Source organism: Pseudorca crassidens, chromosome 17 (assembly GCF_039906515.1).
Source record: "Pseudorca crassidens isolate mPseCra1 chromosome 17, mPseCra1.hap1, whole genome shotgun sequence".
In the NCBI taxonomy this organism is placed as follows: Eukaryota; Metazoa; Chordata; class Mammalia; order Artiodactyla; family Delphinidae; genus Pseudorca; species Pseudorca crassidens.
The window spans coordinates 9,761,679-9,787,710 of record NC_090312.1 but is presented as its reverse complement, the minus strand read 5'-3'; the positions used below and the strand labels follow the sequence as shown (position 1 = coordinate 9,787,710).

Sequence of the window (26,032 nt, the reverse complement as noted above, 5' to 3'; positions counted from 1 at the left end):
CTACGGGATGCAGCAAAAGCAGTTCTGAGGGAAGTTTATAGCTATACAAGCCTACCTCAAGAAACAAGAAAAATCTCAAATAAACAATCTAAACTTACACCTAAAGGAACTAGAGAAAGAAGAACAAACAAAACCCAAAGTTAGAAGAAGGAAAGAAATCATAAAGACCAGAGCAGAAATAAATGAAATAGAAACAAAGAAAACAATAGCAAAGATCAATAAAACTAAAAGCTGGTTCTTTGAGCAGATAAACAAAATTGATAAACCATAAGCCAGACTCATCAAGAAAAAGAGGGAGGACTCAAATCAATAAAATTAGAAATGAAGAAGGAGAAGTTACAACAGACACCGCAGAAATACAAAGCATCCCAAGAGACTACTACAAGCAACTCTATGCCAATAAAATGGACAATCTGGAAGAAATGGACAAATTCTTAGAAAGGTATAACCTTCCAAGACTGAACCAGGAAGAAATAGAAAATACGAACAGACCAATCACAAGTAATGAAATTGAAACTCTGATTAAAAATCTTCCAACATACAAAAGTCCAGGACCAGATGGCTTCACAGGTGAATTCTATCAAACATTTAGAGAAGAGCTAACACCCATCCTTCTCAAACTCTTCCAAAAAACTGTGGAGGAAGGAACACTCACAAACTCATTCTATGAGGCCACCATCATCCTGATACCAAAACCAGATAGAGATACTACAAAAAAAGAAAACTACAGACCAATATCACTGATGAATATAGACGCAAAAATCCTCAACAAAATACTAGCAAACAGAATCCAACAACACATTAAAAGGATCATACACCATGATCAAGTGGGATTTATCCCAGGGATGCAAGGATTCTTCAATATATGTAAATCAACCAATGTGATAAACCATATGAACAAATTGAAGAATAAAAACCATATGATCACCTCAATAGATGTAGAAAAAGCTTTTGACAAAATTCACACCCATTTATGATAAAAGCTCTACAGAAAGTGGGCATAGAGGGAACCTACCTCAACATAATAAAGGCCATATACGACAAACCCACAGCAAACGTCATTCTCAATGGTGAAAAACTGAAAGCATTTCCTCTAAGATCAGGAACAAGACAAGGATATCCACTCTCACCACTATTATTCTACATAGTTTTGGAAGTCCTAGCCACGGCAATCAGAGAAGGAAAAGAAATACAAACTGGAAAAGAAGAAGCAAAACTGTCACTGTTTGCAGATGACATGATACTATACATAGAGAATCCTAAAGATGCCACCAGAAAACTACTAGAGCTAATCAAGGAATCTGGTAAAGTTGCAGGGTACAAAATTAATGCACAGAAATCTCTTACATTCCTATACACTAATGATGAAAAATCTGAAAGAGAAATTAAGGAAACACTCCCATTTACCATTTCAACAAAAAGAATAAAATACCTAGGAATAAAGCTACCTATGGAGACAAAAGACCTGTAAGCAGAAAACTATAAGACACTGATGAAAGAAATTAAAGATGATACCAACAGATGGAGAGATATACCATGTTCTTGGATTGGAAGAATCAATATTGTGAAAATGACTATGCTACCCAAAGCAATCTACAGATTCAATGCAATCCCTATCAAATTACCAATGGCATTTTTTACAGAACTAGAACAAATCATCTTAAAATTTATATGGAGACACAAAAGACCCTGAATAGCCAAAGCAGTCTTGAGGGAAAAAATATGGAGCTGGAGGAATCAGACTCCCTGATTTCAGACTATACTACAAAGCTACAGTAATCAAGACAATATGGTACTGGCACAAAAACAGAAATATAGATCAATGGAACAAGATAGAAAGCCCAGAGATAAACCCACGCACCTATGGCCAACTAATCTATGACAAAGGAGGCAAGGATATACAATGGAGAATAGACAGTCTCTTCAATAAGTGGTGCTGTGAAAACTGGACAGCTACATGTAAAAGAATGAAATTAGAACACTCCCTAACACCATACACAAAAATAAACTCAAAACGGATTAGAGACCTTAATGTAAGACAGGACACAATAAAACTCTTAGAGGGGGCTTCCCTGGTGGTGCAGTGGTTGAGAGTCCGCCTGCCGATGCAGGGGACACGGGTTCGTGCCCCGGTCTGGGAAGATCCCACATGCCGTGGAGCGGCTAGGCCCATGAGCCACGGCCGCCGAGCCTGCGCGTCCGGAGCCTGTGCTTCGCAACGGGAGAGGTCACAACAGTGAGAGGTCCGAGTACCGCAAAAAAGCAAAAAAAAAAAAGACTCTTAGAGGAAAACATGAGAATACTCTTCGACATAAATCACAGCAAGATCTTTTTTGACCCACCTCCTACAGTAATGGAAATAAAAACAAACAAAAAAAAAATGGGACCTAATGAAACTTAAAACCTTTTGCAAAGCAAAGGAAACCATAAACAAGACGAAAAGACTGGCTGAACTGCCCCGTAGCCCGAGGGGAGGGCGGCCTCACTGAGGCTGCCGGCTCTGGGGGGGCCCCACCAGCCGAAGCCGGACAGTCCCTGGGACCACGGGCCAGTTGTTTCAACAAGTAACTTAAAGACAAAATGGAAAAACAAGGAGGTTTGTGCCTGAGATCATGTGGATGTGAAACCAGGGATGGCCACCTTGCGCCAGAAAAGCCCCTTTAAGATTTCTCGGCAGTCGGAGAAGATGGCGGAAAAGTAAGATGCGGGGATCACCTTCCTCCCCACAGATACATCAGAAATACATCTACACGTGGAACTCTCCTATAGAACACCCACTGAACGCTGGCAGAAGACCTCAGACCTCCTAAATGGCAAGAAACTCCCCACGTACCTGGGTAGGGCACAAGAAAAAATATGAAAAGGCAACCCTCAGAATGGGAGGAAATATTTGCAAACGAATCAACGGACAAAGGATTAATCTCCAAAATATATAAACAGCTCATGCAGCTCAATATTAAAGAAACATACAACCTAATCCAAAAATGGGCAGAAGACCTAAACAGACATCTCTCCAAAGAAGACATACAGATGGCCAAGAGGCACATGAAAAGATGCTCAGCATCACTAATTATGAGAGAAACGGAAATGAAAACTACAATGAGGTATCACCTCACACCAGTTAGAATGGGCATCATCAGAAAATCTACAAACAGCAAATGCTGGAGAGGGTGTGGAGAAAAGGGAACCCTCTTGCACTGTTGGTGGGAATGTAAACTGATACAGCCACTATGGAGAACAGTATGGAAGTTCCTTAAAAAACTAAAAATAGAATTACCATATGATCCAGCAATCCCACTACTGGGCATACACCCAGAGAAAACCATAATTCAAAAAGACACATGCACCCCAATGTTCATTGCAGCACTATTTACAATAGCCAGGTCATGGAAGCAACCTAAATGCCCATCGACAGACGAATGGATAAAGAAGATGTGGCACATATATACAATGGAATATTACTCAGCCATAAAAAGGAACGAAATTGGGTCATTTGTAGAGACGTGGATTGACCTAGAGACTGTCATACAGAGTGAAGTAAGTGAGAAAGAGAAGAACAAATATCATATATTAATGTGTATATGTGGAACCTAGAAAATGGTACAGATGAACCAGTTTGCAGGGCAGAAATAGAGACACAGATGTAGAGAACAAACGTATGGACACCAAGGGGGGAAAGAGGCGGGGTGGTGGTGGTGTGATGAATTGGGTGATTGGGATTGACATGTATACACGGATGTGTATAAAATTTATGACTAATAAGGACCTGCTGTATAAAAAAATAAATAAAATAAAATTCTAAAATTAAAAAAAAAACCTGGCAAGGTGCGGTCTATTTCAGAAGCCCAAGTAGTGAAAAGATCATGGGCTCTGGAGGCCTCTAGATGTGGCTGACACTGGCCAAAATGACCAAAGTTCCTGAGCCCCAGTGGCTCATCCACGAGAGGAGCCTGGTGATACCGGCCACCCAGCCTGTCTCCAAGGATGCACCGTGGGCCACTGTGTTGGAATCAACAGGGGCGCCTATGTGAGGTGCTTGAGCTACTCTAACGCCATTGAAATTGCTGACGGTGGATGCAGGATCTGGTGTTTACAGTCCCCCACTGATTTTAACGCACCCTGACATTTGAGAACCTCTGACTTATTTCATAGGATGCCTGTGAGAATTAAATGAAATGTGAACTTGGATTCCAGGAACATACTGGACATCCAGGAAGTATTCATTTCCCTCTCCCTTTTCATAGGTGCTGGCCAGGGACTTCCCTGGCTGTCCAGTGGTTAGGACTCTGCACTTCCACTGCAGGGGGCACGGGTTTGATCCCTGGTCGGGGAACTAGGACCCCATAAGCTGTGTGGCGTGGCCAAAAGAAATTTTTAAAAAAATAATTAAAAAAATAACTTAGGTGCTGGCCATAGGAAGAGGTTTTAATTTTTTTTTTTTTTCCTGAAGCCTTTCATTTAATCTCCCACTTCTGAGAACACAAAACCACATCTCTGGGCCCCCAGCTTCTTCTTCCCCGTGCCTTTCTCCCTCTCCAGAGCGGTGTGGCGGTGCAGGCCATGGGGAGGTGCTGCGGCCTCCAGAACCGCCAGGGTGGCCCATTGCACTGGATCCTCACTTCCTCAGCTACTGATCTGCTCAAACACTGGCCTGACCTCCCTTTTCAGCCACTCCACACTGTTTAGCTGGAAATGCTGGGTGACACGCTGGGGTCATCTGGGGAGCTTTAAAAAAATACTGATGCCTGGGCTGCAACCCTGGGGATTCTGATTGAATCTGCCTGGGTATGGTCTGGGCATTGGGATATTTTAAGCTCTAATGATTCTAACACGCAGCCCAGATTGGGAACCACTGCCGTGAAGGACGTCCTCCGGGAAACCATGAAGCCAACAGGCACAAATACAGACCCACGGGAGGGATGGTCAGTCACGCTCTGAGCATTCAGATGAGTGGCCACTTGCCTGAAGAACGGAAAAGAGACGACTGACTCATAGAACCTCCATGTCGCCACAAGATCAATCCTGTTGGGGTTGGTAGCATAGTACCTCCAGGCGGCCTGGGGAGGAGAAAAGAGGGGCAGGAATGAGCTGGTGTCACCCGAAACTTTCACATGGAATCCCACAACATTAAAACAGAAAGCCCTTGACACCTAAGAGTATAACGTACAGTGAGGTCATATCCAGAGAAGCCGGATTCTTGGCTTTCTGTAGCTCCTATGGGAAGAAAACCTTCCTTGACCCCATCATCTCGGAGCTATAATTGATGGTGTGGGGTGTGGAGAGGTGAACTACAGTGGACGGGGAAGGCGGGTACTGGGTAGAAGATCCCTGAAAGGAGCAGGATTACTCTCGTTGCAAGATTCCTCGAGATTTCTCCAACAGGTAGGAAGACAAACAGTCTTCTCTGCCACTTCTGTGCATTTCCCAGTGCAAGGGACAGCCCGGGAGATGAGGTTTTGATTCTAATATACTAGAGCTTCTGTATACTGTGATTTGGGCTTTGCGAAGATAGAGTGGACTCAGAGATCAGCACTGGCCTAGAAACTACAGTATGGAGGATAACATCCTGTACCATCCTGTATCTGACCCACAGAGACCCTCACTGCAACTGGACACAAGTTCACGAGTGGGTGGTCACGCAGACATGCAGTCCCAGGCAGCTAGAGGCAGAACGCTCTCTTTTCCTATTCTCTGCGCTCCCAGTGGCCCATAAAACCACAAAGCAGGAACTTTCTCTGAAGTGAAAGAGGGAACACTCTGCCTCTCCCACCATCTCTCATGATGGTCCCCAACCCCCAGCCCACAGTTGGGGGAGAGATAAGGATGGAGAGCTGGCAGGAGACCAACACCCACTGCTGCCTGGCTGTCTATAGACACACACACAGAGACAGACACATAGACACACAAGCAGAGGCAGCTACGCGGGATCTCAGTTCCATTCCAGTTCATCCCCAGGCAGACAGACCTGGATGAGCTCAGCAGCGGGCTTCCTCCTTTTCTCAAAGTGCTTCTGACGGTGTTGCTCCTGCACCTTGAGCGCCAGCCCGGACCCCAGGATGCCCTGAAGGGAGAGGTCAGGCCCTGAAGTCAGCCCCACCCAGACTCTCCCAGAGCCCCAGCCTGGCTCCCAGCAGCAGGACGACACTGAAGCCAAGGGGAGGAGGAAAGATCCCTTCTTTCTCTTCCAGCGAGTAGGAGCTGGGTTAAGTGGAGCCTTAAAGCCAGGACTTCCTGACTCTGCCACTTCCCTGCAGTGAGACCCTGGGCCAGCCTCCTCTCTGCTGCATCTCACTTTCTACCACACGGAAGTAGGATAAAGGTACCTACCGCATAACTCTGTTAGGAAAAAAAGTGAGATAATGTAATAGGAACTGCCTAGTAAGGAGTATGATGCAGAATAGATTCCCAGTTACTATTAAGGGAATTTAAAAAATATTTTAGTTGCTTGAATTGTCACTTGAGGCTTTTACTCTGGCTGGAATCCCTCTGAATTGTGATCTGTTTTGATTTCCAGGTCGGACTCTCATGTGAATTACACAGGTAGGAACACACCCTTTTCAAGTCAAGAGAGAATTTAGAGACCAAGTCGCACCCTCACTGGCCCTCACCTGTTACAGATAAGGAAACTGAGAATCAGAAAGGCCATGTGCCCAAGGTCAAACAGCTTAGAAAAAAAATAGACCAGGTAGGGCTGCAGTGGTCAAAGAACGTTAGCCACAAAAGGATGGGAGGTGAAGGGCAGGGAAGAGGGTTTGTTATACAAGAAGGTTCTCTTCAAGTTCTGTGATTAAGAGCCAGGCTTGGAATGAGCAGACCTGGGTCCCTGGCTCCACAACCCAAAGCCCTGTGACTGTGGAAACTTCACTAACCCAATTAAGCCTCGGTCTTCTCATCTGGAAAACGGAGATAAATGTAGCGCCAAACTCCTAATGTTGTCACAAAGATTAAGTGAGATGGTGTAGGTAAAGCATTTGGCCTGAATCTAGGGCACACTATGTTCAACAAATGCTATCTATTTTTATTATTATTATTATTATTATTATTTTGCTATCTATCTATTATTATTGCTGTTATTACACTGATGGGCACTGGGCTTTGGGGAAGTTATTCTACCAGGGGTCAAAACTTATTCTTGAGGGAAATGCATTTTTTATATAAACCAGTAGATGACAGGGCAAGGGAAGGAAACTCACATATACAAAGGACCCGCTACGTGCAAGGAACACGTGGGTGAAAGACATAATCTCAGCTCCCCAGGAGCTCACAGTCTTCTGGGCAGGCAGATTTGGAGATGTGCAAGCCTAGCATGGGGTCTGAAACGCCTTTAAAGAGCTATGCCCAGAGGAGGGAAGGACTAACTCAGCCTAAAGAAGGCAGCACTGAAACTGGGTCTTGAGGATAAATAACAAGGTCCTACGGTACAGCACGGGGAACTATATTCAATATCCTGTGATAAACCATAATGGAAAAGATTAAAAAAAAGAATGTCTCTGTGTATAACTGAGTCACTTTGCTGTACAGCAGAGATGGGCACAGCATTGCACATCAGCTATACTGCAATTAAAAGGAATTAAAAAAAAAAGAAACTGGGTCTTGAAAGAGGAGTAGGTGTTTGGGGGGATCACTCCTGGCAAAGGGATCAGCACAGCCTACGGAAGAGAGACAGGAAACCACGCTACGGGGATGGTTATTGAGTTGATAGAGCTGGAATTCAAGATACGAGACGATGGAAGATGAGGCTGGAAAGTTGAGCTGGGGCCAAGCGGTGAGGGGTCCCGCCCATCACACTAGGGAGAACACCAGAGATACTCACCGCTGGAAGGGCGAAAAAGGAGACGCCGATTAAGGAAAAGGTGGCTGCGATCAGACGGCCTTCCCACGTTTTGGGCGTCTTGTCTCCGTAGCCAATGGTGGCCAGTGTGATCTGAAGAGAGAAGAGTTCAGACATGAGGCTTCCCAGGGAGAGGAAATTAATGATGTATCAGCTGAGCTCCACCTACAAGCCTTTGTGCTGACCGGGGTGCTGTTGCCGTTTAGAATAAGATTCCCACGGGAGAGATGGTGCTAAGTACCAGCGAATTTATACGGGAGCCTTGAGACCACACCTGTTTCTAAGTTAAGGATTTCTTCCCTATAGTCAATCAGTCAACGAATATTTCAAAATTGCAAACATGTGCATGTGATATACATTCACGTGTATATCTGCCTATGTGCGATTTTGTGTACAGCCATGATTCTAAATGTATGTGCTCTTGGGGTGTATTCATATGCATTGTGTGTATATGTGTGCATGGCTAAGGTCTGAGCCCGTGTCTGTCCTGGTATGAGCTGAATATTCCTGTGTGTGTTTACATGTGTAGGTTATCAGCGCACATGTACTTATGAACGTGGAAGGCAGGCTTTCGGACCAGTTAAGAGTGTGGCTTCTAGAACCCAAATGCCTGAGTTCAAATCCCAAGTCAACCACTAACTGGCTCAGAGATCGTCCTTGAATTAGTTACTCAACTTCATGCCTCAGTTTCCCCATTTTTAAAAGGGGGCTAATAAGAGTTATTTCAGCTTCAAATAGATTTATAAATGTAAAATGCCTAGAGCAATGCTTTAGTGCCACATGTCCTGTGGGTGTGGGGCTGTGTGTCTCTAGGTGTGTTTGAGGGTCTGGGTACACACATCTCCATCTGCCACTGTGTCTGGCTGCACAGCACGGCGTGGCGGATGACAGCCTACGACGAGTGAGGTAAGCTACCTGAGTGACCGTAGGACCAGACTGTTGAGAGCTCTGACTTCTTATAAACATTATGGAAAAGCCCCTTCCAAGGGCCTACCCTGCAGGGGGCGTCTCCCAGGGGCAGGTTCAGAAATGGAGGAGGCCTCCCCTCCCCTGTGGCTGCAGAAGGCAGTGGCCCCACCGAACGCATCCATGCCACGCCCTCCATCTCTCTCTGTCCCTAACAGCCAATCCCCACCGGGCAGCCTTCAAGGTGGTGACTCACCAGACCCCACCAAAGGGCATCTGCGTAGGTCTCAAACTCCTCTTTCATCTCTTCTCCTTGGGCATCCACCTCCGGCACGTCCTTCTCAACCAGGTAGACGAGAAATGAAGAAAGGATGAGTGTCAGGAACCCGATGTACCAGGCGGTGATGAGCTCCTGGGAGGGCAAAGCAGAGACAGGGAGGGGGTCACGAGTGGAGGCTGGGTGGAGGTTGGAAGCAGACACACTGGAGCTGGAGTCCAGGTTGCCCGGCTCTGTGACATGGGCAAGTTACTTACTTTCTCTGTTCCTCATCTCCCATCACTGTAAAGTAGGATCAGTAATATGGTCATTATTTTCATCATTAACAGAACAAGTGTATAGCTCTAGGAGGAGAGGAAGATTTCTGCGATCTCTATATCACAGCTCAAGGGTCTTCCCCTGGAGGCAAGAAGGCAGGAGAGACTGGCCACTGCCTCTGAGACAAGGCTCGGGACTCAGGAGAGCCGATCCTACCCAGGACTGGGCAGGGCAAGGACAAAGCTCGTTTCTACTGGGACAGGGACGGACAGCAATGGGGAGCTATCCTGGCAGAGCGGACGGAGCTGTGGACAGGGACCCAGCCCTGCCACTAACTGACTGTGTGTGACTCTGGGCAAATGACCCCTCCTCCCCAGCCTCAGTTTCTTCATTTTTTTTTTTTTTTTTTTTTTTGCGGTACGCGGGCCTCTCACTGTTGTGGCCTCTCCCGTTGCGGAGCACAGGCTCCGGACGCACAGGCTCAGCGGCCATGGCTCATGGGCCCAGCCGCTCCGCGGCATGTGGGATCTTCCCGGACTGGGACACGAACCCGCGTCCCCTGCATCGGCAGGCGGACTCTCAACCACTGCGCCACCAGGGGAGCCCAGTTTCTTCATTTTTAAAATGAAGGGACTGGACCAGAGAGTTCCAAAAAGTGCCACAGACACTTCAAATGCAGACAGGTGTTTTTTATGTGACGTGGTCACCTACTGATTTAGACCATATTACACATTAGCACAGATTACACTAAAACCTATTATTTTGTGGATATTCCTGCATGACAGACTAGGACATGTACGTAAACAGGAGAAAGCTGATTTAAAGGAAAACGTTGAGGAACAGTAAGGATGGTGCAGAGATATGGCAAAGATGGGCAAATCACTGAGGTTTCAAACATCCTGACCATGACAAGCCCTGAGGTGCTTTCTATGTCTTTCATTCTATTCCAGTCCCAAGGGTTGCTGTGGCTACTGTGGTAGGTTGGGCAGAAGAAAGTCAAAGTCATGGGCGAACACCGCCTGGAGATTAGGCCCGTCATTCCTGCTGAGTCATCACAGAGGATGAAGCTGTTCGTGTCGATGGAGCTCATCTATCTGACCATCTGCGGCCAGTCAGCTGGCTTTATGGGTGAATCGCGTCGCGCTGACAGGGCTGCTTTCTGCCTGCTTCTGTGCCTTTGTTCACCTTGGTCCTCTGTCCTCCCTGTCCCTCCCCATGGGACCAACCAGAGAGCACTGAGTCATCTTCAGACTCACGTCACCTCCATTATGATGTTTGCTCTCCCAATTAGAGCTAGGGTTCATTTCTAGCTTTCTTTCAATGCCTTCACTATTTTCCAAACAAACTTTCAAACCTCCATTATGATGTTTGCTCCCCCAACTAGAGCTAGGGTTCATGTCTAGCTTTCTTTCAATGCCTTCACTATTTTCCAAACGAACTTTCAATCTCTAACACTTTCTTATGCTCATTTGCTTAGAGGCCTGACCTTCCCCACAGCATCCCGTGCACAGTGCACTCGTGTGAGTTTACAGCAGAGAGAGGTTAGCTGACATGCTGCAGGCAATCCAGCCAGTCCTTCCCCTCCGTGAGTGTCTGCCCCGCTGGGGTTCGAGAAGGAGGAGACGAATTGGATCGTCCTTCCCCAGTGGCTGTATGAGCATGACCCTCTTGCTCTGTTAGGTGTGATTCTGGTGGGCCTAAGCTTTCTCATACCCTCTGGCCCCCAAACGCAAGTCAGAAGTTTCACCTGGTGCTTAAGCAGAGAAACAGCTGTCCATGAGCACACAGAAGCACTGGCTGGGTGGGATTAGGAGCTGGTATAAAGGTCGTCCCTGAGGAGTGAAATGTGTCCCCACTCTGTGCCCTGCAGTCATCTCAAAGGCTATTCAAGGCAATTCTGCCTGGAGGCAGTTTTCGCCAGCAGTTCTGTGGCAGAACACACGCCTGAGCCCCCCTGCAGTCAGGTGCAGGCTGAGGGCCTGGGGTCCAGCCAATGTGGGGGGGTGATGGGAGCTACTTCCTGCCTTACATCCATTCTAGAGGATGCTCTGGGCTCCCCTTCCCTTGCCTTGGTGACTCAAGGCTCATTTCCAAGACAGATGAGGACCACCCAGCCCACATGAGACACTGTGTGAGTGAGAAGACACCCACATCTTTTGTGCTAAGTCACAGAGACTCCAGGGCTTATTTGTTTTGGAAGCAGAGCCCGGCTGATCCTAATTTTAGTAAGAGCATTAACTTTAAAGTCTAACCCTGTGCAACCCTGTATGGGCCCGTCACTCTTCATCTCTGAGTCTCCAGGGGAGTCAAGCATGGAACTTGGCCCAGAGAACACGTTTTCTGAATGAATGAAGAAATGAATTGTAAGTGCCTGTTCACCAGGCTCAGAGAAGGAACTGGTGTAAGCTCTTGCAGTTAGTAAATGCTGGACTCAAATCCAGGTAAGCGCTTACCTCCTGAACACACTGCCTGCCCCGGAAGTGAAGGCCAGCCCTATAACTGCTCTGCAGCTTCGGCACAGTGAAAGGCTGAAGGCTCGTCTAGTGGGACTGTTGGGGGAAGGATGGGATACAGAGCTTGCCAAGCAGTTGTTTTGTCTGCCTTTGGTCTCCTACCACATACTTGAAGTTCTGCCCGCCTGGCATCAGTTGTGGGGTCTGGCGGTGGCGCGGACCATCTTTTCCCAGGAATTACATAGCAAACATCCAACTGTCATCTATTCTAGTCTGAGGGAGCACAGGACAAGGACCGTAAGCAGCCCTTTTAGCCCTGATTTCCACTGGAGCTGTGAATCAGCTCAGCTCCATGGAGACAGGTTTAGGTATTGCTGACAAGTCCTCTGATAAAAGACAAAATAGAAGGTCGGGAGAAGAAAGAACTCTGAAAAGAAAGCCCTGACCTCCCCGAGCCTGTGGCCAGAAGTGGCACAGATGGGGAATGACACATGTATGGCAAGAAACTGCATCCTCCAGTGAGAGACTCCGGGTGTTTTAAATTTGTATTTCATTTTCTGTATATATTTACTTGTATGTTCGTGAAGAAAAGCATGTTTGAAATAATCCATGCTATCATTAATGAGCATTTACTATTCACCAGGCACTTACATGTACCTTTTTCTTATGTGAGCCGCTGGAAGGATTCACATTTTAACCACTGGGGAAGCTCATATAAAAAAGCAGAGCAATGTTCTTAAAGTCTTACGGCTGGAAGGCGGCACAGCTGAAATTTGCACTGAGCTGCTGTCTGACTCCTGAGCTCCTGTATTCTACGATGACATGCCGGCATATCTGGGTGTGCACTGAGCTGGAAGAACCCAGGAGTTAGCTGTGTGGAGGCATTCTGGGGTTGCCAAGTGGGGATGGCATGGTGCTGTTAACGCATATAAGGGAAACTCTGAGCTCCCCAAGGGCAACTTGCCCCAGGATCACTGCCTTTGGTGCAGTTCCCCAGAAGCAGAGCCTGAGACAGAAACTCAGGTGCATTTGATGATTGAGGGAGGGTCTCGGGAGAGAGGGAGTGAAAGAAACCAGACAGGGCAGGAGACAAGAGCTCAGCAAGGATGTGGTCTCTGCTGGGGCCTCCTTCAGCCTGATCCCACGGGGAGCTCTGGAGTGTGAACTGCACCACAGGGCTGGTCCCAACACAGGAAAGGTACTTGTGTCAGTCAGTCACTGACTGTGTGCTTCCCTCATGTGGGGGAAGGAAGTATAAGCTCCTGGGCCAGGCTGCGCTCCCGTATGTCTCCAGAGAAGGGGACAGCTGGGAATATTAGCGGCTAACTCTCATAGCAGCTGAGGGCTGAGCACATCCTCCCGGTAAAGGTAGCCTGGTCAGGGCACCAACCGTGTCCATTGTACCCACCAAGCCTGGCACAAGAAGATGCTCTTGTAGTGACAAAGGTAGCTTTGGCTTTATCCCCTGAAGAACAGCCATCCCAGGGGTCCTTCACTCCGATTTCTCCTGAACTGGCCTCGGAGTGTGAGGTTTTTCCTGCCACTCAGAGGTTTTTGCTTCATTTCTCCAGGGTCCGGCTGAGGCAGGGATGTTAACACAAAGTGCTACCAAAGGTCTGGGCTAACCATAGGAAAGAAACACAGGGAGCACGACAGAGACAGCTCCAGACACGCTGGACTCTGCCTGCCTGGGTTTCCACACCTGCACAAGCACGTGGGACTCTGGGAGAGATCAGGCCAGGTCCCACTCATCCTAGCTTCTCATCTCCCTTGGCGAGGCAAGAGCCGCCACGACCAGCAGCAAATCACTGAGCACAGGCTCTGAAGCCAGACAGCCTGGGTCTGTGCTGGTGGGCAGCTCACTTCCTCTTTCCAGATCTGCTTCCTTAGCACTGAAATGGGGTAAGAACAGTGCCTGACCCTGGGGGCGAGCTAATCTGTATCAAACACTAAATTCTAGGCACCTGTGCTTCTGGCTACATAATAACAATAGCAACTGAACCACATCAATGAACTGGGTGTATTCTAAGGGCTTTTCACCCTGAGGTGAACGCATTATCATTTCCATTTTATAAACGGCAGGAGAGAAGACCCAGAGGGGTTACAGGAAATCTCCAAAGTCCCATCAATAGAGTCTGGATTCAAACCAGTCTGCCGGATTCCAGAACCCTTCCCTCCCATCCCATGCTGGTTTGCATTGGCTCATTTCATCCTCTCCACAATCCGGAGGTACAGGCATTATCATCCCCGCTTTAGGAATGAGGGAAAACTGAGGTCAAAGGGGGTTGAGTGACTTGGCCAAAGTTGTTTGCATTTGGTGCGGCTGAGACCTGAGCCCGGGTCTACCTGCGTCTGCTGGCTGCGGCACACCTGTGTGTGCTTCTCCTTCCTGCTGCTGCTTCTCCCCCCATCTTCACTGTCATCATCATCATCAGTGGGCAGGACAACCACCCTCTGGGGATGCTGTCAGGGAGGAGATGCCACGGATGGGCCTAGGTGGGCAGGAAGCCAGCGCGGTCTGGCCTCTTCGCAGCGACACTTACTTTGCTGTGGGCGCAGATGGCCGAGCCCAGGAGCTTCCAGGTGCCGCCCCTCCGGTCCATGCGAAGCATCCGCAGTATCTGCAGGAAGCGCAGGCTCCGCAGGGACGTGGCCAGGACATTGCCCTGGTTTCCCACGGCAACCACCGGCACAGAGGCAATCAGCACGAAGATGTCTGGAGAGAGGACGGAGGGTGGCAGGGGAGGGGGAAAGGAGGTCAGGCCGAGGCACGGGAGCCGTCACAGGCAGTCGGTGGCAGACGAACACAAGCTAAACGCTGCTGCGTTAAATCGTCACGTGGACCGCACGTGATTCGCGTTCTCCCGTGACAGGTGAGGAGACAGGAGCTCTGAGCGTGAATGCCCTCCTAGGGCCACGCGGCCGGATGTGGCCGACTTGGGACTGGATGCAGGAGGCCTGCTGGACTCCAGCGCTCACTCTAAATCCTAGGGAAGTGAAGCTCCAAGGCCCTCCGGGAGTGGCACTCGGGGGCCCCTCTCTGGCCGAGAAGGGATCTGGGCTGCCCAGGTGGTGGAGATGAAGCCTGAAGCTCAGATGCTGCTTTACTGTGGGTTTTCCCTGCAAACAGCCCCTGAGCCAGGGACGAGGCTGTGGCTGATTTAATGAGAAATGATCTCAGGAAGCAGAAGTGAGGGGAGAGGGGGGCGGGGAAAAGGCCAGTGCAAGGGATGTTGTCAAGGCTGCTGCTGGAGCCTCTGAGCTGTAGGCAGAACACCTCCCACCACTGTCCCTCTGAAAGATGGGAGCTGGGCCATCTGTCCACCAGATCCTGTTCCCTGCTGGCTGAGGGGGTCGTAACGTCCCCACACTCACCAGCTCCACTGCCTGTGACCTCCCTCAGCTTCAGAGAAGGCCCTGGGGTAGACTGTGGGAAAACATGGGGCCCACCCCAGAAGTGGGATGCTGCTGTCAGGAGGTGACCTAGAAACGTCTACCAGAGCTGTGACTGGTGGAAGCAGAGGCCGAGGGGATGAGGCACTTCTGAAAGGGCCAAGCTGGCTCCTGAAGTTAAATGGCTGAGGATGGAAGAAAGAGGGCCCTGGTCTCTTTCTTATTCCCTTCAATGCCCTCCCCTCAGCTCCCGGATCCGTTATCCCCCCACTGTACTGCAGGGGGCTAAGCAAGTAAAAAGGATCCCATGATCAAGTAAATCTGAAAAAAATTCAATTAAACAGGTTTTGCTACTGCAGGACTTCTCAGAGCCTTTAATATGCTAATAGGCCCTGTGGCTCTCAATTTTACCAATGAAGTCCAGCCTTTCTCCAAAGATTTTGACCTGTCTGAACTGTTTTTGTTTGTTTGTTTTGCAAGAGCATCAGGATTCCAGGGAACACATTGTAGGAATGTTTATCCACTGGGCAAAGTCCAAACTTCTGAAAACCCTCTGTGATCCAGCCCCTGGGAACCTTCTAGAAGCATGTGTGGTTTGCTGAGCCCACAGTGTCCTCTCACACCTCTACACCTTTGTTTGTGCTGCCGCCCAGCTTGGATTAGGCTCCTTGATCTACACCAGGTACGTCTGCCAAAAAAGCTGGCACTCCTTCCACCGTGTCCAAGTACCTCCCAGGTGTGCCTACGCCTTGGGAAAAAGTAGTGCTCAGACACCTGGATACCAATAGGTCTATATCCCTGGCCAGGCTTCTCAGTCTATCTGTGCAAAGATACCCGTTTATCACGTTTGTAAAAGAGAAAACAAAACCTAGGTGCAGGGTAAATGTGACTTAAGTCTACGACACTCTGACAGGACAGCAAATTCTGGCCCAGAGGGACCCATCCACACCGAGATGGGTCTGAGGCTGCTTCGAGCAAGGAGGCCATGATGTGTGTGGACGTGATGACCAGCCTCTTGTCAGACACACAGAGAAAAGCAACATTTCCCACAGGGGCCACGTTACGGGAGAAGTTGAGAGGAGTAGAACAGAAAATGCAGCGACATCAGGAAAGAGGCCAGCAAGGATGGTGGAGGCTGAGGCCCAGCCTTGTCTCTCCAGGAAGGCGGGCAGGGGAACGTGATCTGGAGCTCCGGTACCATCCTGGAATAGTGGAGACAGCTCCACGGGGAACGCCCCTGTTCCGGAGGGGCCCGGGCTCCGCATGCTATGACATCCTCTAACTTGGCAGGAACCTCTGAATTTGGGCACCATCGATCACAAAGTCATCTCCCCCACCCCCTGCCAACACACACACACACACACACACACGCACGCACACACACTGGATAGGTCACCCCAAAAAGAAGTCAGCTTAAGACTTAAAAGAAAGACAGGAAAGAGGAAGGGGAAGGAAAGTTGGGGGCTGCCATGGACTGACGTTTGGGTTCTTTCAAATTCATATGTTGAGTCCTAACCCCCCGTGTAATGGTATTGGGAGGAGGGGCCTTTGGGAGGTGATTAGGTCATGAGGGTGGATCCCCCATACATGGCATTAGTACCCTTATGAAAGAGACCCCAGCGTGCTCCCTCACACCTTCCATCATGTGAGGACACAGCAAGACAGCTGTCTAGGAACTGGACTCTCACCAGAACCCGGCCATGCTGCCACCCCAATCTCAGATGTCCAGCCTCCAGAACTGTGAGAAATAAATTTCTGTTGTTTATAAGCTACGCTGTCTGTGGTGTACTGTTATAGCAGCTGTAAAGGACTCAGACACGGTAGATAGACATGGAAAGAGGACAAAGGAAGCGAGAAAAAAAATGTGAAAAAAAATCAGTAACTACCAAGTGCTCCAAAATTGCACGTGTGCACGTGTGCGTACACACACCCACCCTCGCACTCAAAATTCTAAGCAATAAACAAAACCCTCAGATTTCCAACCTCAGCAGCAAATGGGAAGAAGGAAGAGAGGCTTCAGCCGACAGTGAGGCTGGTACCTGTCCTTTGTGTGAGGCAACCTGCAAACGCGGCAGCACAGCCCCAGGAGGCACGGAGAGAACTTGGCGCCTAGGACAGGGGAGGGGTCCAGCTCTTCCTCCCTGGCTGGGTCATTCGTACCCACAGGGCTGTGTCCAGTCCCGGCAGGTCACTTTTTAAAAGGGGAGTGAGGAATAAGCAGCAGCTCAGAGGAGAGGGTCTATGATGCTAAGAAAATGGGCTATAAGATGGGGTTGAAGCCGCTAAGCACATCCCTCCCAATGAAAGGAGACTGCTGGAGTGGAGGGGAGGAATAGGATGGCTGAACTCGAATATCTGAAGAGAGTCAGAGGAGTTAAGATGGAATGAATACCCTCGAGAGGTGGTGAGCGCCCCGTGACTGGAGGTATGCAAGTAGAGTCTGGGGGACCACTTAAAGGCTGCTGCAAAGGGGGCTGGAGCATCAGACAGGAGGGCATCTTCAACCAAACGCTTTTGAAGGTCCCTTCCAGCCCTGACATTCTATGATCCTCTGATTTTAACCATCCCTAGGAAGTCGAAGCTCGAAGACTCCTAACCATCACTGCAGGTAGATTTCGTCCTGTCACTGTATGATTTTAGTAGGACCTTCAGCTGGGAACATGGTGGGGTGCACCAATAGGTGTGTGTGAGAGCTTCCACCTTCTTTGCTATCAAAATGCCTACACCTGGATGGAGGGGTCTCCATGACACCTCCCCAAAGCAAGGTGGGTCAGGACACAGCATTATGGTGGCGAGGGGGGTCACAGGTGCTAGATTCTTCCAGACTGGGTGCCAGGATGGAAGAATTACCTCTGCGGCCCTACAGAGGTCATTCTCAACCAGCAATGGTGTCACGCCTCCCATCCCCACCGGGGCCAGTCGAACTGCACGGGCAGTTTGGCTGTCACGGTGACTGGGGTGCTACTACTCCAGGGACTGGGGTTGCCCCACATCCTGCAATGAGCTGTGGCTCCTTCATGACCCAAATGCCAAGAGTGTCTCCCACCCGCCTTAAGAATTCCTGCCCTGTGGACTCATTATAAAGAGAAGCCACGGGGGCAGGAATTCCACCTGCTGGAGGATTGAAGGGAGGGTCAGAGGCGGGGCGGGCCCCCACGATGCCGCATGGTTTCCCAGAAGAACAGCATCTGCTTAAAATTGCCTCAGAGAAATAATGCACCAAAAGCAGGGGATGATGCACCCCCGGGCTCGGGGTCAGGGCTTACCCAACATGCACAAGGGCTTCCTGGCAAACTTCAGTCGTCCCCGCCAGCCTTTGTATCGGCAGCAACACCCAGCAGCCCAGATCCTCAAAGCAAACTCGGCTCCGAAGATGAAAATAGCAAATGTTTCCTGCGTTGAAGCACATGTGGAGAGACACATTAACCGGGACCCGGTTGTCCAGAACTAGCGATTTCTGTCCGTAAGTTCTGAAGAGCTGGATTTCTGTTGTTGCTGGTTTGGTGGTAGAGCGGGTAGGACAGGCTGATCACCTCTATTCAGTTTGGGGCAGTTCCTGTCTTCACTCTGATGTGCTAACTGTCTCTAACATTAAGCCTTTTTTCTATGTTTTTGTTCTAATGGATCATTTTTAAAAAATCCCTTTAATGTACTAAAAGCCTCCAAGAAGTTCAGTTGGGTTGGAAGGAGAGGAATCAATGATATTGCCCAGCCGGTGTCTGGTCCCTGGTATTGCTAATCGTGGCCAACGGTTACTGAGCACAGCTCCTGGGCCAGGCACCACCCGGAAGTATTTTATAATATGACCCTCATCTTGTATTTTGAAAAACCCAGGCTGGGCAAGGAGTGGCTGAACAAATGTCTCAAGGCCAAAAGTGGCAAAGAAGGAATCCCAGGCAGGTGATCAGGCTCTGAGCCCGTCAGGACCATGCTATGGCGTCTCCCGGGACAGCGGCTTTGCATCTTCCCTGCTGAGCCTCCTTTGTGGGTCAGATGGAGATACCTTTGCCCCCACTGCTTGGTGACCTCCCTGGGGCCCTTGGGGAGCTGCAGCAATCCTCGAAACTTAGTTCCTGGAACTGGATGGCTTCCCGGGAGTCATCTGCTCAGGTCTTAGCTTCAGATCTGCCCTGTAGACTGTCAACACCTGCCCTTGGAAGGAACCTGCTGATTCCGGCACCACGGACACTGGTTAGCTCAGTGGGAGGCAAAGGTTCTGCTATTTCGTAAACCCTGATTGGGGGCTGGCATCCCTTCCGTGTGCAGGGGGTGGGGCCTCACCCTAGAGAGGTGGGTTGATCCTAATCCAGGAAGGCGTGGTCATTCAAAAGGCCAGCTGGAGAAGGATCCAGCCCTTCCTGGGAGCCTCCTCCTGGCCCGGTGTGGAGGCTGCACCAGCCTATCGGCGTGTGCCCCTCACCGTACACTGCTACATCTTTTAGGTGAGGGTGGGAGGAGACTGAGTCGGGGTGTTAGGTAACTTGCCCGAGAATTCTAACTGCACGTTCGCTCTGCCGCACCACGGGATACAGACTGGAGAGTGAAAACAGGCAGAGGCCCAGAAGGGAGGTCCTGGAGTGCTCATGCAGAAACGGGATTTGTTGCTTGGCCTTGAAGGAAGAGATCCTCAGGGTTTAGGAAGGAAAAGCAGAGGAAGGGTTGGGACGAAACATGCCTTTGTGTTACTGTCAGAGGGTTGGGAAGCTGTATTTTATCATTTAACCAGTGGGTATTGGTGTTTGTGTTGACCTTGTTTATGTCCCCTTATCTCTAACCTGGAATAACACAGGCCAGCCATTCCCTGCTCCACCTGTGCCCCCAGCAGACCTCAGCAACTGATCCACCAATGCTTTCTCCTGGGCCTGGACCTGGCCAGAGACTCCAGGAAGCCAAAACCGGTTGGGCAGAACTGCACCCAAGGGCCTCCTTGTCTTCATCGTTGGCGGTCCCACCAGAGCATCTACCCCCGCAGCACAGCACCACGGGGCAGGCGCCTTCTCACCAGCAGCAGAAGCCAGTCTCCCGAAACAGTCTCGTACTCCCTGAAGGTGGTCAGGACGGCCAGAATCAAGCACCCAAGGACAATCAGGAACCTAGAGGGGAAGGAAGAAGGAAACTAAGGAAGCGTCTAGTCTTGGATTGCGCCGAGGCAAGACTGAGAAGGTGTCAGACGGGATGAAGCTACAGCATCCGTTCGACATAGGTGTGTGCTTTATCCGTGACCCCATTTAACCTCATAACACACCTGAAAGGTAGGTAGGAATTAGTGCTCCAGTTAAAGAAAACAGGGCTGAGAGAGGTGAAGCAATGTGCATAACTTTTACTTTACCAGCTAGTTAGTGGAAACAGTGAGAATTTGAATCAGATCATCGGGTCCCAGCCCTGGAGGGCTGCAGATGCCTTGAAACACCAAAGTTACCGCAAGCTTTGGTAAATCAACGGGAATATGAATATGTTAATCATGTGTCCTGCACATATAGGTCTATGTTTTTCAAATATATGAAAACATTCTTAGAATAAAGACAAATTCATCCAACGACTGATAAATTCGGTGATGGCGTCTGTCACCATATCTTCATATTATTATTATTTTTTTTTACAGTCAATGGTTACTAAAGGAAACAACCTCTTTCAATTGGGGGCCTTTAGAATCGATTTTGAAATTACCAAGGGTGCTTCCTGCTAGAGAGAACAGAAGCACCGCGATGCACAGTGCTGCTCACTGAAAAGTCACTGCGAGCTCATCTGGTTCATGGCCCCGCCACAGGCAGAAGCTAACTGCAAACAACCTTTGAGATTATTATATTTATAAACTCCCTGTGTGTGAGGGGGGTGATGATGGCGGTGGAGGGACAGCGTGTGTGTGTGCACGCGTCACTGTTTCAGCAAAGAAAAAGCGTTCTCCCTTGCTCCTGGTGGAGAATCTTTGGTTCAATGGTCAGCACCAGGTTCCCTGGGTGTGTAAGAGGGAAATTACAAGACAGGGTCCATGCAGGAGGCTTGGTCACATACTCCAAGCTCTCCTGCTCTATGTAATCTGGCTCTGTGCCCTGCTAGGTTCCAATCCATGCTATTTTCGTTTGTGTAAGTGGGTACCCACTTGTACATTCATTCATTCATTCATCCATCCATCCATCCATCCATCCATCCATCCAACATTTATATGGCAGGCACTGGGGGACACAGAGCTGAAATTCAATGATGAATAAGCTGGATCCGTCCTCCTGAGCCCAGAGTTCAGACAAACAGGAAGCGATCTCATGGTGTGACAGTAAGGACCATGATGTAAGGAGGCCTGGAAATGTCTGCTCCTGGCCCTGGACTGGACCAGAGTCCTGGCTCCGGCCCTTGGTGATCCTTCCTGATCACATTTTCTGATCAACAGTGCAGCTGATCTGCAGACCTGAATCCATGTTTCCAACCCTGCCTATGAACCCAAACAAGATTTTCAACTCCCTCCTGTGTTTGGCCATTTTATTTAAATTCATGACTCCTGATCCATGGCTGGAATCTGCCTTCTCTTCATCCCAAATCTTCTCAGGTGATGATGACGATGATGATGATGACAGTGACAACTGTAACAACGTCAACACCCCCCACCACTCTTTAGTGAGCAGTTGCTACATCTATCAGCTCATTTATCCTCACAACCGCCTCCCAAGGTAGAGATGATCATTCCCATTTTAGCATTGAAGAACTTCCTCAGAAGGAATCATTACCGTCAGGACAACTGTGTTGTCAGTAAAAAGACCATACAGTTTGGAGTCCAAAGATATGGACTAGAAAGAGGCTCTGACATGTGATCTTGAGAAGCTCATTGATTCTGGGAACCCCAATGATCACGTCCATAGAACGAGAATAACGAACCTGCCTAGAGATCACAGTTATTGTGAGGACCACAGGAGATAACGGATGGAGAGTCGTTCGGTCCACTGTTTAAGATCAAGCAAATGATGCCTGGTGCCTGCCCAGACACACACGCATCCCTGGCTGGACAGGCTCTGGGAAACGTGCTCTGAGACGATTCTACAAATCCATACTCTTGTTCTCTCAGGACTTGACTTTATTCATTCAAGGGCTCTGGAGATAAGATCTAGATTAGAATCCTCTCCCTCCTCTCATGCTCTGTCATCTTAGGCAAGTGACACAACCTCTCTGCATCCTGATTTTCTCATATGTAAAATGGATCCAATAAAAGTGCTGTGCTCTCAATTTTTCAATGATATAATCTGTGTCATGGGCTTAGAAGAATGCCTGACAGATACTTAGCCTTCATTAAATGTTAGCTACTATTTTATTGTGATTTAATATCAATGCCTCTTCTGTCCTAGGCAGAGAGATGGCTTTAAGGGTACAAACATGAATAAAACCTAGCCATCATTTCTCCTAGTCCAGTGGGGGAAACAGAGCACAGATAATCGCACGAGAGTGAGGTTGAGGTTATGATCTGAGTGTCCACCACATGCTTTGGGAGTACAACGCTGGAAGCATGCCAGAGGCTGTGGCCAAAGGGTTGGAAAGATATGTGAGGCTTAGCTAGGGTTGACCATATGTTTCGGTTTATCCAGGACATTGCCCATTGTATGTGTTGACCTGGAGTATGGACCCTTCGGCACTGTGGACACAAAACCCCATTCAATCTTCTCCGTTAGCAAGGGGTGTGAGCCTTCTATGATCTGGCTTTGCCTTCCTCACAGCCTCATCTCTTCTTGCTCTCCCACACCCAGGCGGGCCGTACTGAATCACAGCACTTCCTCAGATTCTCTTACCCTACCGGTGTCTGCCTCGACTCTCCCCTTCCCTGCCGGCTCCCCACACACGCCCCTTCGTCTTCCTGCTGATACCTTGATGGTGCCGGTCATGGCTCTGCCTCCAGAGCCTCCCAGCTGCTGCCTGTAGGCTTCCTCATGTGATCCCTCCCTTAGGATCACAGAGCACCCTAAGGCATTTCTATTCCAGTACTGATCCTAACCCATTATCATTTTGTAATCGTTTGTGCACTGTGTCATAAATAAAGCACTCTATCTTAACACCCAACTTGAGAATTCATCCTAGGGCGGGAACTGCCTTTGCCTAGTGAAGCATTTTACTGATCCAGTTGAGGTGGAAGTTGCAACCCTAAAGGCACAAGACTGCTAAACCTCTCAGTAAGAAAAAGTAGCCAGAAATTGGAGACCGGGGGCGGCGGGGGGGGGGGGGGTTGGTCTTGAGGGCCGGGAATGACAAAGAGGAGAGGATATGGCCACATGCTGAAAGGGTGTTAGGTACAAGACTGGCTAAAATTACAAGATCGTGGTCCTGCAAAGACAATCACCAACCATGGCCTTATGGAGTGGTTTTGTCTTTACTGGGCATTGAACATGGGGCTAGAGCCTGTGGCCTGGGTGGGGATATGTGTGGGGAGAAGGGAAAGCTTGATGTCCCACAGCTAAACTAATTCAGGAGGAACAAGAGTCCTTAGGCAGATTCTGGGACTCGACCCACAGTCCTGTACTTGAAATGTATGTGAATCTTGGGACGAGTCTACGAGGTGTGTGCATGGTGACCATGCCATAAAGTGACCCCAAACGAGCCATGCCCTTGTATAATCCTCATACCTGAGTGCAGGCTGAACCTTCGACTTGGTTCTAACAAGAGATTGTGGCGGAGGTGATGGGATGTCATTCCCTTGATTAGGTTTCATTATGCGGCAAAGGCAATGGGATAGACGCATCTGTGATTATGTTACTTTAGATAAGACTCCATCTTAGCTGAATCGAGCAAGAATCACCTGCTGGCCTTGAAGTGAGCTGCCGTGTCGGGAAGGGTGTGTGAGGGTCACAAGGCCAGAAACTGTGGTGGCTTCTAGGACCTGAAAGCAGCCCTGCATGAAACCTGACAACCAGCATGAAAGTGGGACTTCAGTCCTACAGCCACAAGGACCAACAGTCAGGTGAGTCTGGAGGACTCCCCAGCTCCAGAAAGGAGTACAGCCCAGCCCACCCCTTGACTGCTGCTTTGTGAGACCCCAAGAGGAGGGCCCAGTTAAGACATGCCCAGGCTCCTAACCCATGGAAACTGTGAGACGGTTCACATGTGTTGCTATAAGCCACTAAGTTAGTGGCAATCTGTTAGGCAGCAACAGAAAGCTAAGAGTGTGGATGGGAATCTGTACCAAGTGCATCCAGTTTTTATAGAGCCCCACCTCACCCCCTCATTCTTCAGATGATGTCTGGGCTGCACCTGTGTGTTTGGTCTGTGAGGCTCCACTCCTTGAGGGTGGTCTATCTTGTTCCTCTCTGTATCCCAGTGACTACCCCAAAGCCTGGCACTTAGGAAGAACCCATATGTGTTTAGAGAATGGATAAAAACAATTTCAGAGATGAGCAGTTGCCCTGTGGTTGGAATAGAAGGCAAGGGATATAGGATGGGCCTGGAGGGGCAAGCCAGAGTAGGGTATGAACAGTTTTGTTGGCCAAGTGAGAGTTTGGACTTTATTCTGCAGAAGATCTATATCTACTACATCTGTAGGTATAGCCATATCCATATCTGTATCATCTTTATCTATTTCTATATCCACCTCCATGTCATCTATATCTGTATCTATATCATCATCAGTATCCACACCCGTATCACCTATGTCTAGAAAGACTGCTCTCTGACAGGACAGCAGTCAGGAAGCTCTTGTCATGGACTGACCTGCAGAGATGACAGGGGTTCCATGAGACAGAATCCTTCCGAAGTTTCAGCGGGCCTTGCGACTACTGGGATGTGTAGGCTGGGCAGGAGGGGCATCTGGAGGCTCACGGGGGTTGGTGGGTGACAGGGTGGACCGTGTGGTGTTCACAGACTTCAAGAGTATGTGCCCCGGGGCCAGGACGACAGCAAAGATAAGCTACGCTGCGCACCTGCCGTTTGAGGTCCAAGTGGAAATATTCAGCAGGCTGGTCGAAATTCAAGTCTAAAGCTTAGGGGAGAGGTTGGGACTAGAGACCTAAGTCCCTTTCAGCTCCAGTTGTGATTTTAGAGCCAGGTGAGGGGATAACTCATCCTTAACCTGTCACCAAAACGCAGGGTCACTGTGGTTCCCATCTGCAGGGGGCATGCAGAACCGGGCTTCAGCCAGGAGAGGGCAGCAAACACCTGGCGGAACGTGGCACTTCCTGGCATCTCCAGGAATTAAAAGCACTGGCAACCTGGGGAATTTACTTGCTGGGATTTGAAAACAATGATTAATTTATAAAGCGACAAGCAGCGGGGAAGCCCTCTTTCACCCGAGAAGGGGAAACACCCTTTGGTCTCTTGCATAGTAAAGTTTATTCTTAAGATATGAACTTGATTTCAGACAGGAGGACCAAATGACCAGCCTCACAGATGGACGCCAGATAGGTGTGGCTAGCCAGGGTCTTCCCTTCTCATCTTGTTTTCTCTCTCTCTCTCTCTCCCCCCCCCCCCCAATTATTCGGTTACTTCCTCTGTCACTGTGGTTTCCTCTGTAGCCCTGGCTGTTTCCCTCACTCCACTCCTCTCACTGCCCTCCCTCTCCTGATTTCTTTTCCTCTCCCCTCTGTTCCCCACCTAGCACTTCTCCCCCCCCGACCCCCCTCCTGGGACTTGCTGAAGTCTTGGGGAGAGTCAACAGCTGTCCTTCTGTCTGCAGGGTCCTGGCTGTCTTTGCCAATGAGGCCAGTTAAGGTCAAGGGTCTTGACATACCCTTAAGCCAGACACCATCTCCTACCCACCTCTTCTCACCCGAGCTGGGCATCCCCCGACAGGAACAAAGCCAGACCTGCTGGAAATATCCTCTCCCAGGCTTCGTTCAAAGTAAGCCCAAGAGGGTGAAAACTCCAGCATCGACTTGGTCGTTTTCTTAGCACATCATTTTCTCTTTTACCCCAGAGAGCAGCAATGCCAGCCAGGGGCATTGTCACCGT

General features: G+C 49.3%; 1 protein-coding gene across 2 annotated transcripts in view; it reads right to left on the bottom strand.

Annotated features, from left to right (window-relative positions):
• Positions 1-26,032, bottom strand: part of KCNQ3 (potassium voltage-gated channel subfamily Q member 3) — a 303,171-nt gene that overhangs the window by 41,518 nt on the left and 235,621 nt on the right. For both annotated transcript variants that reach the window (XR_010936121.1, XM_067711237.1), the window contains exons 2-8: positions 20,121-20,211; positions 18,385-18,511; positions 14,269-14,441; positions 8,994-9,149; positions 7,814-7,924; positions 5,966-6,061; positions 4,959-5,057 (exon numbers count right to left, since the gene is read on the bottom strand). Coding sequence is in view for 1 of the 2 variants with exons in the window: in XM_067711237.1 (XP_067567338.1) it covers positions 4,959-5,057; positions 5,966-6,061; positions 7,814-7,924; positions 8,994-9,149; positions 14,269-14,441; positions 18,385-18,511; positions 20,121-20,211 (853 nt within the window). In the remaining variant the exon portion in view is untranslated. The remainder of the gene's footprint in view (positions 1-4,958; positions 5,058-5,965; positions 6,062-7,813; positions 7,925-8,993; positions 9,150-14,268; positions 14,442-18,384; positions 18,512-20,120; positions 20,212-26,032) is intronic.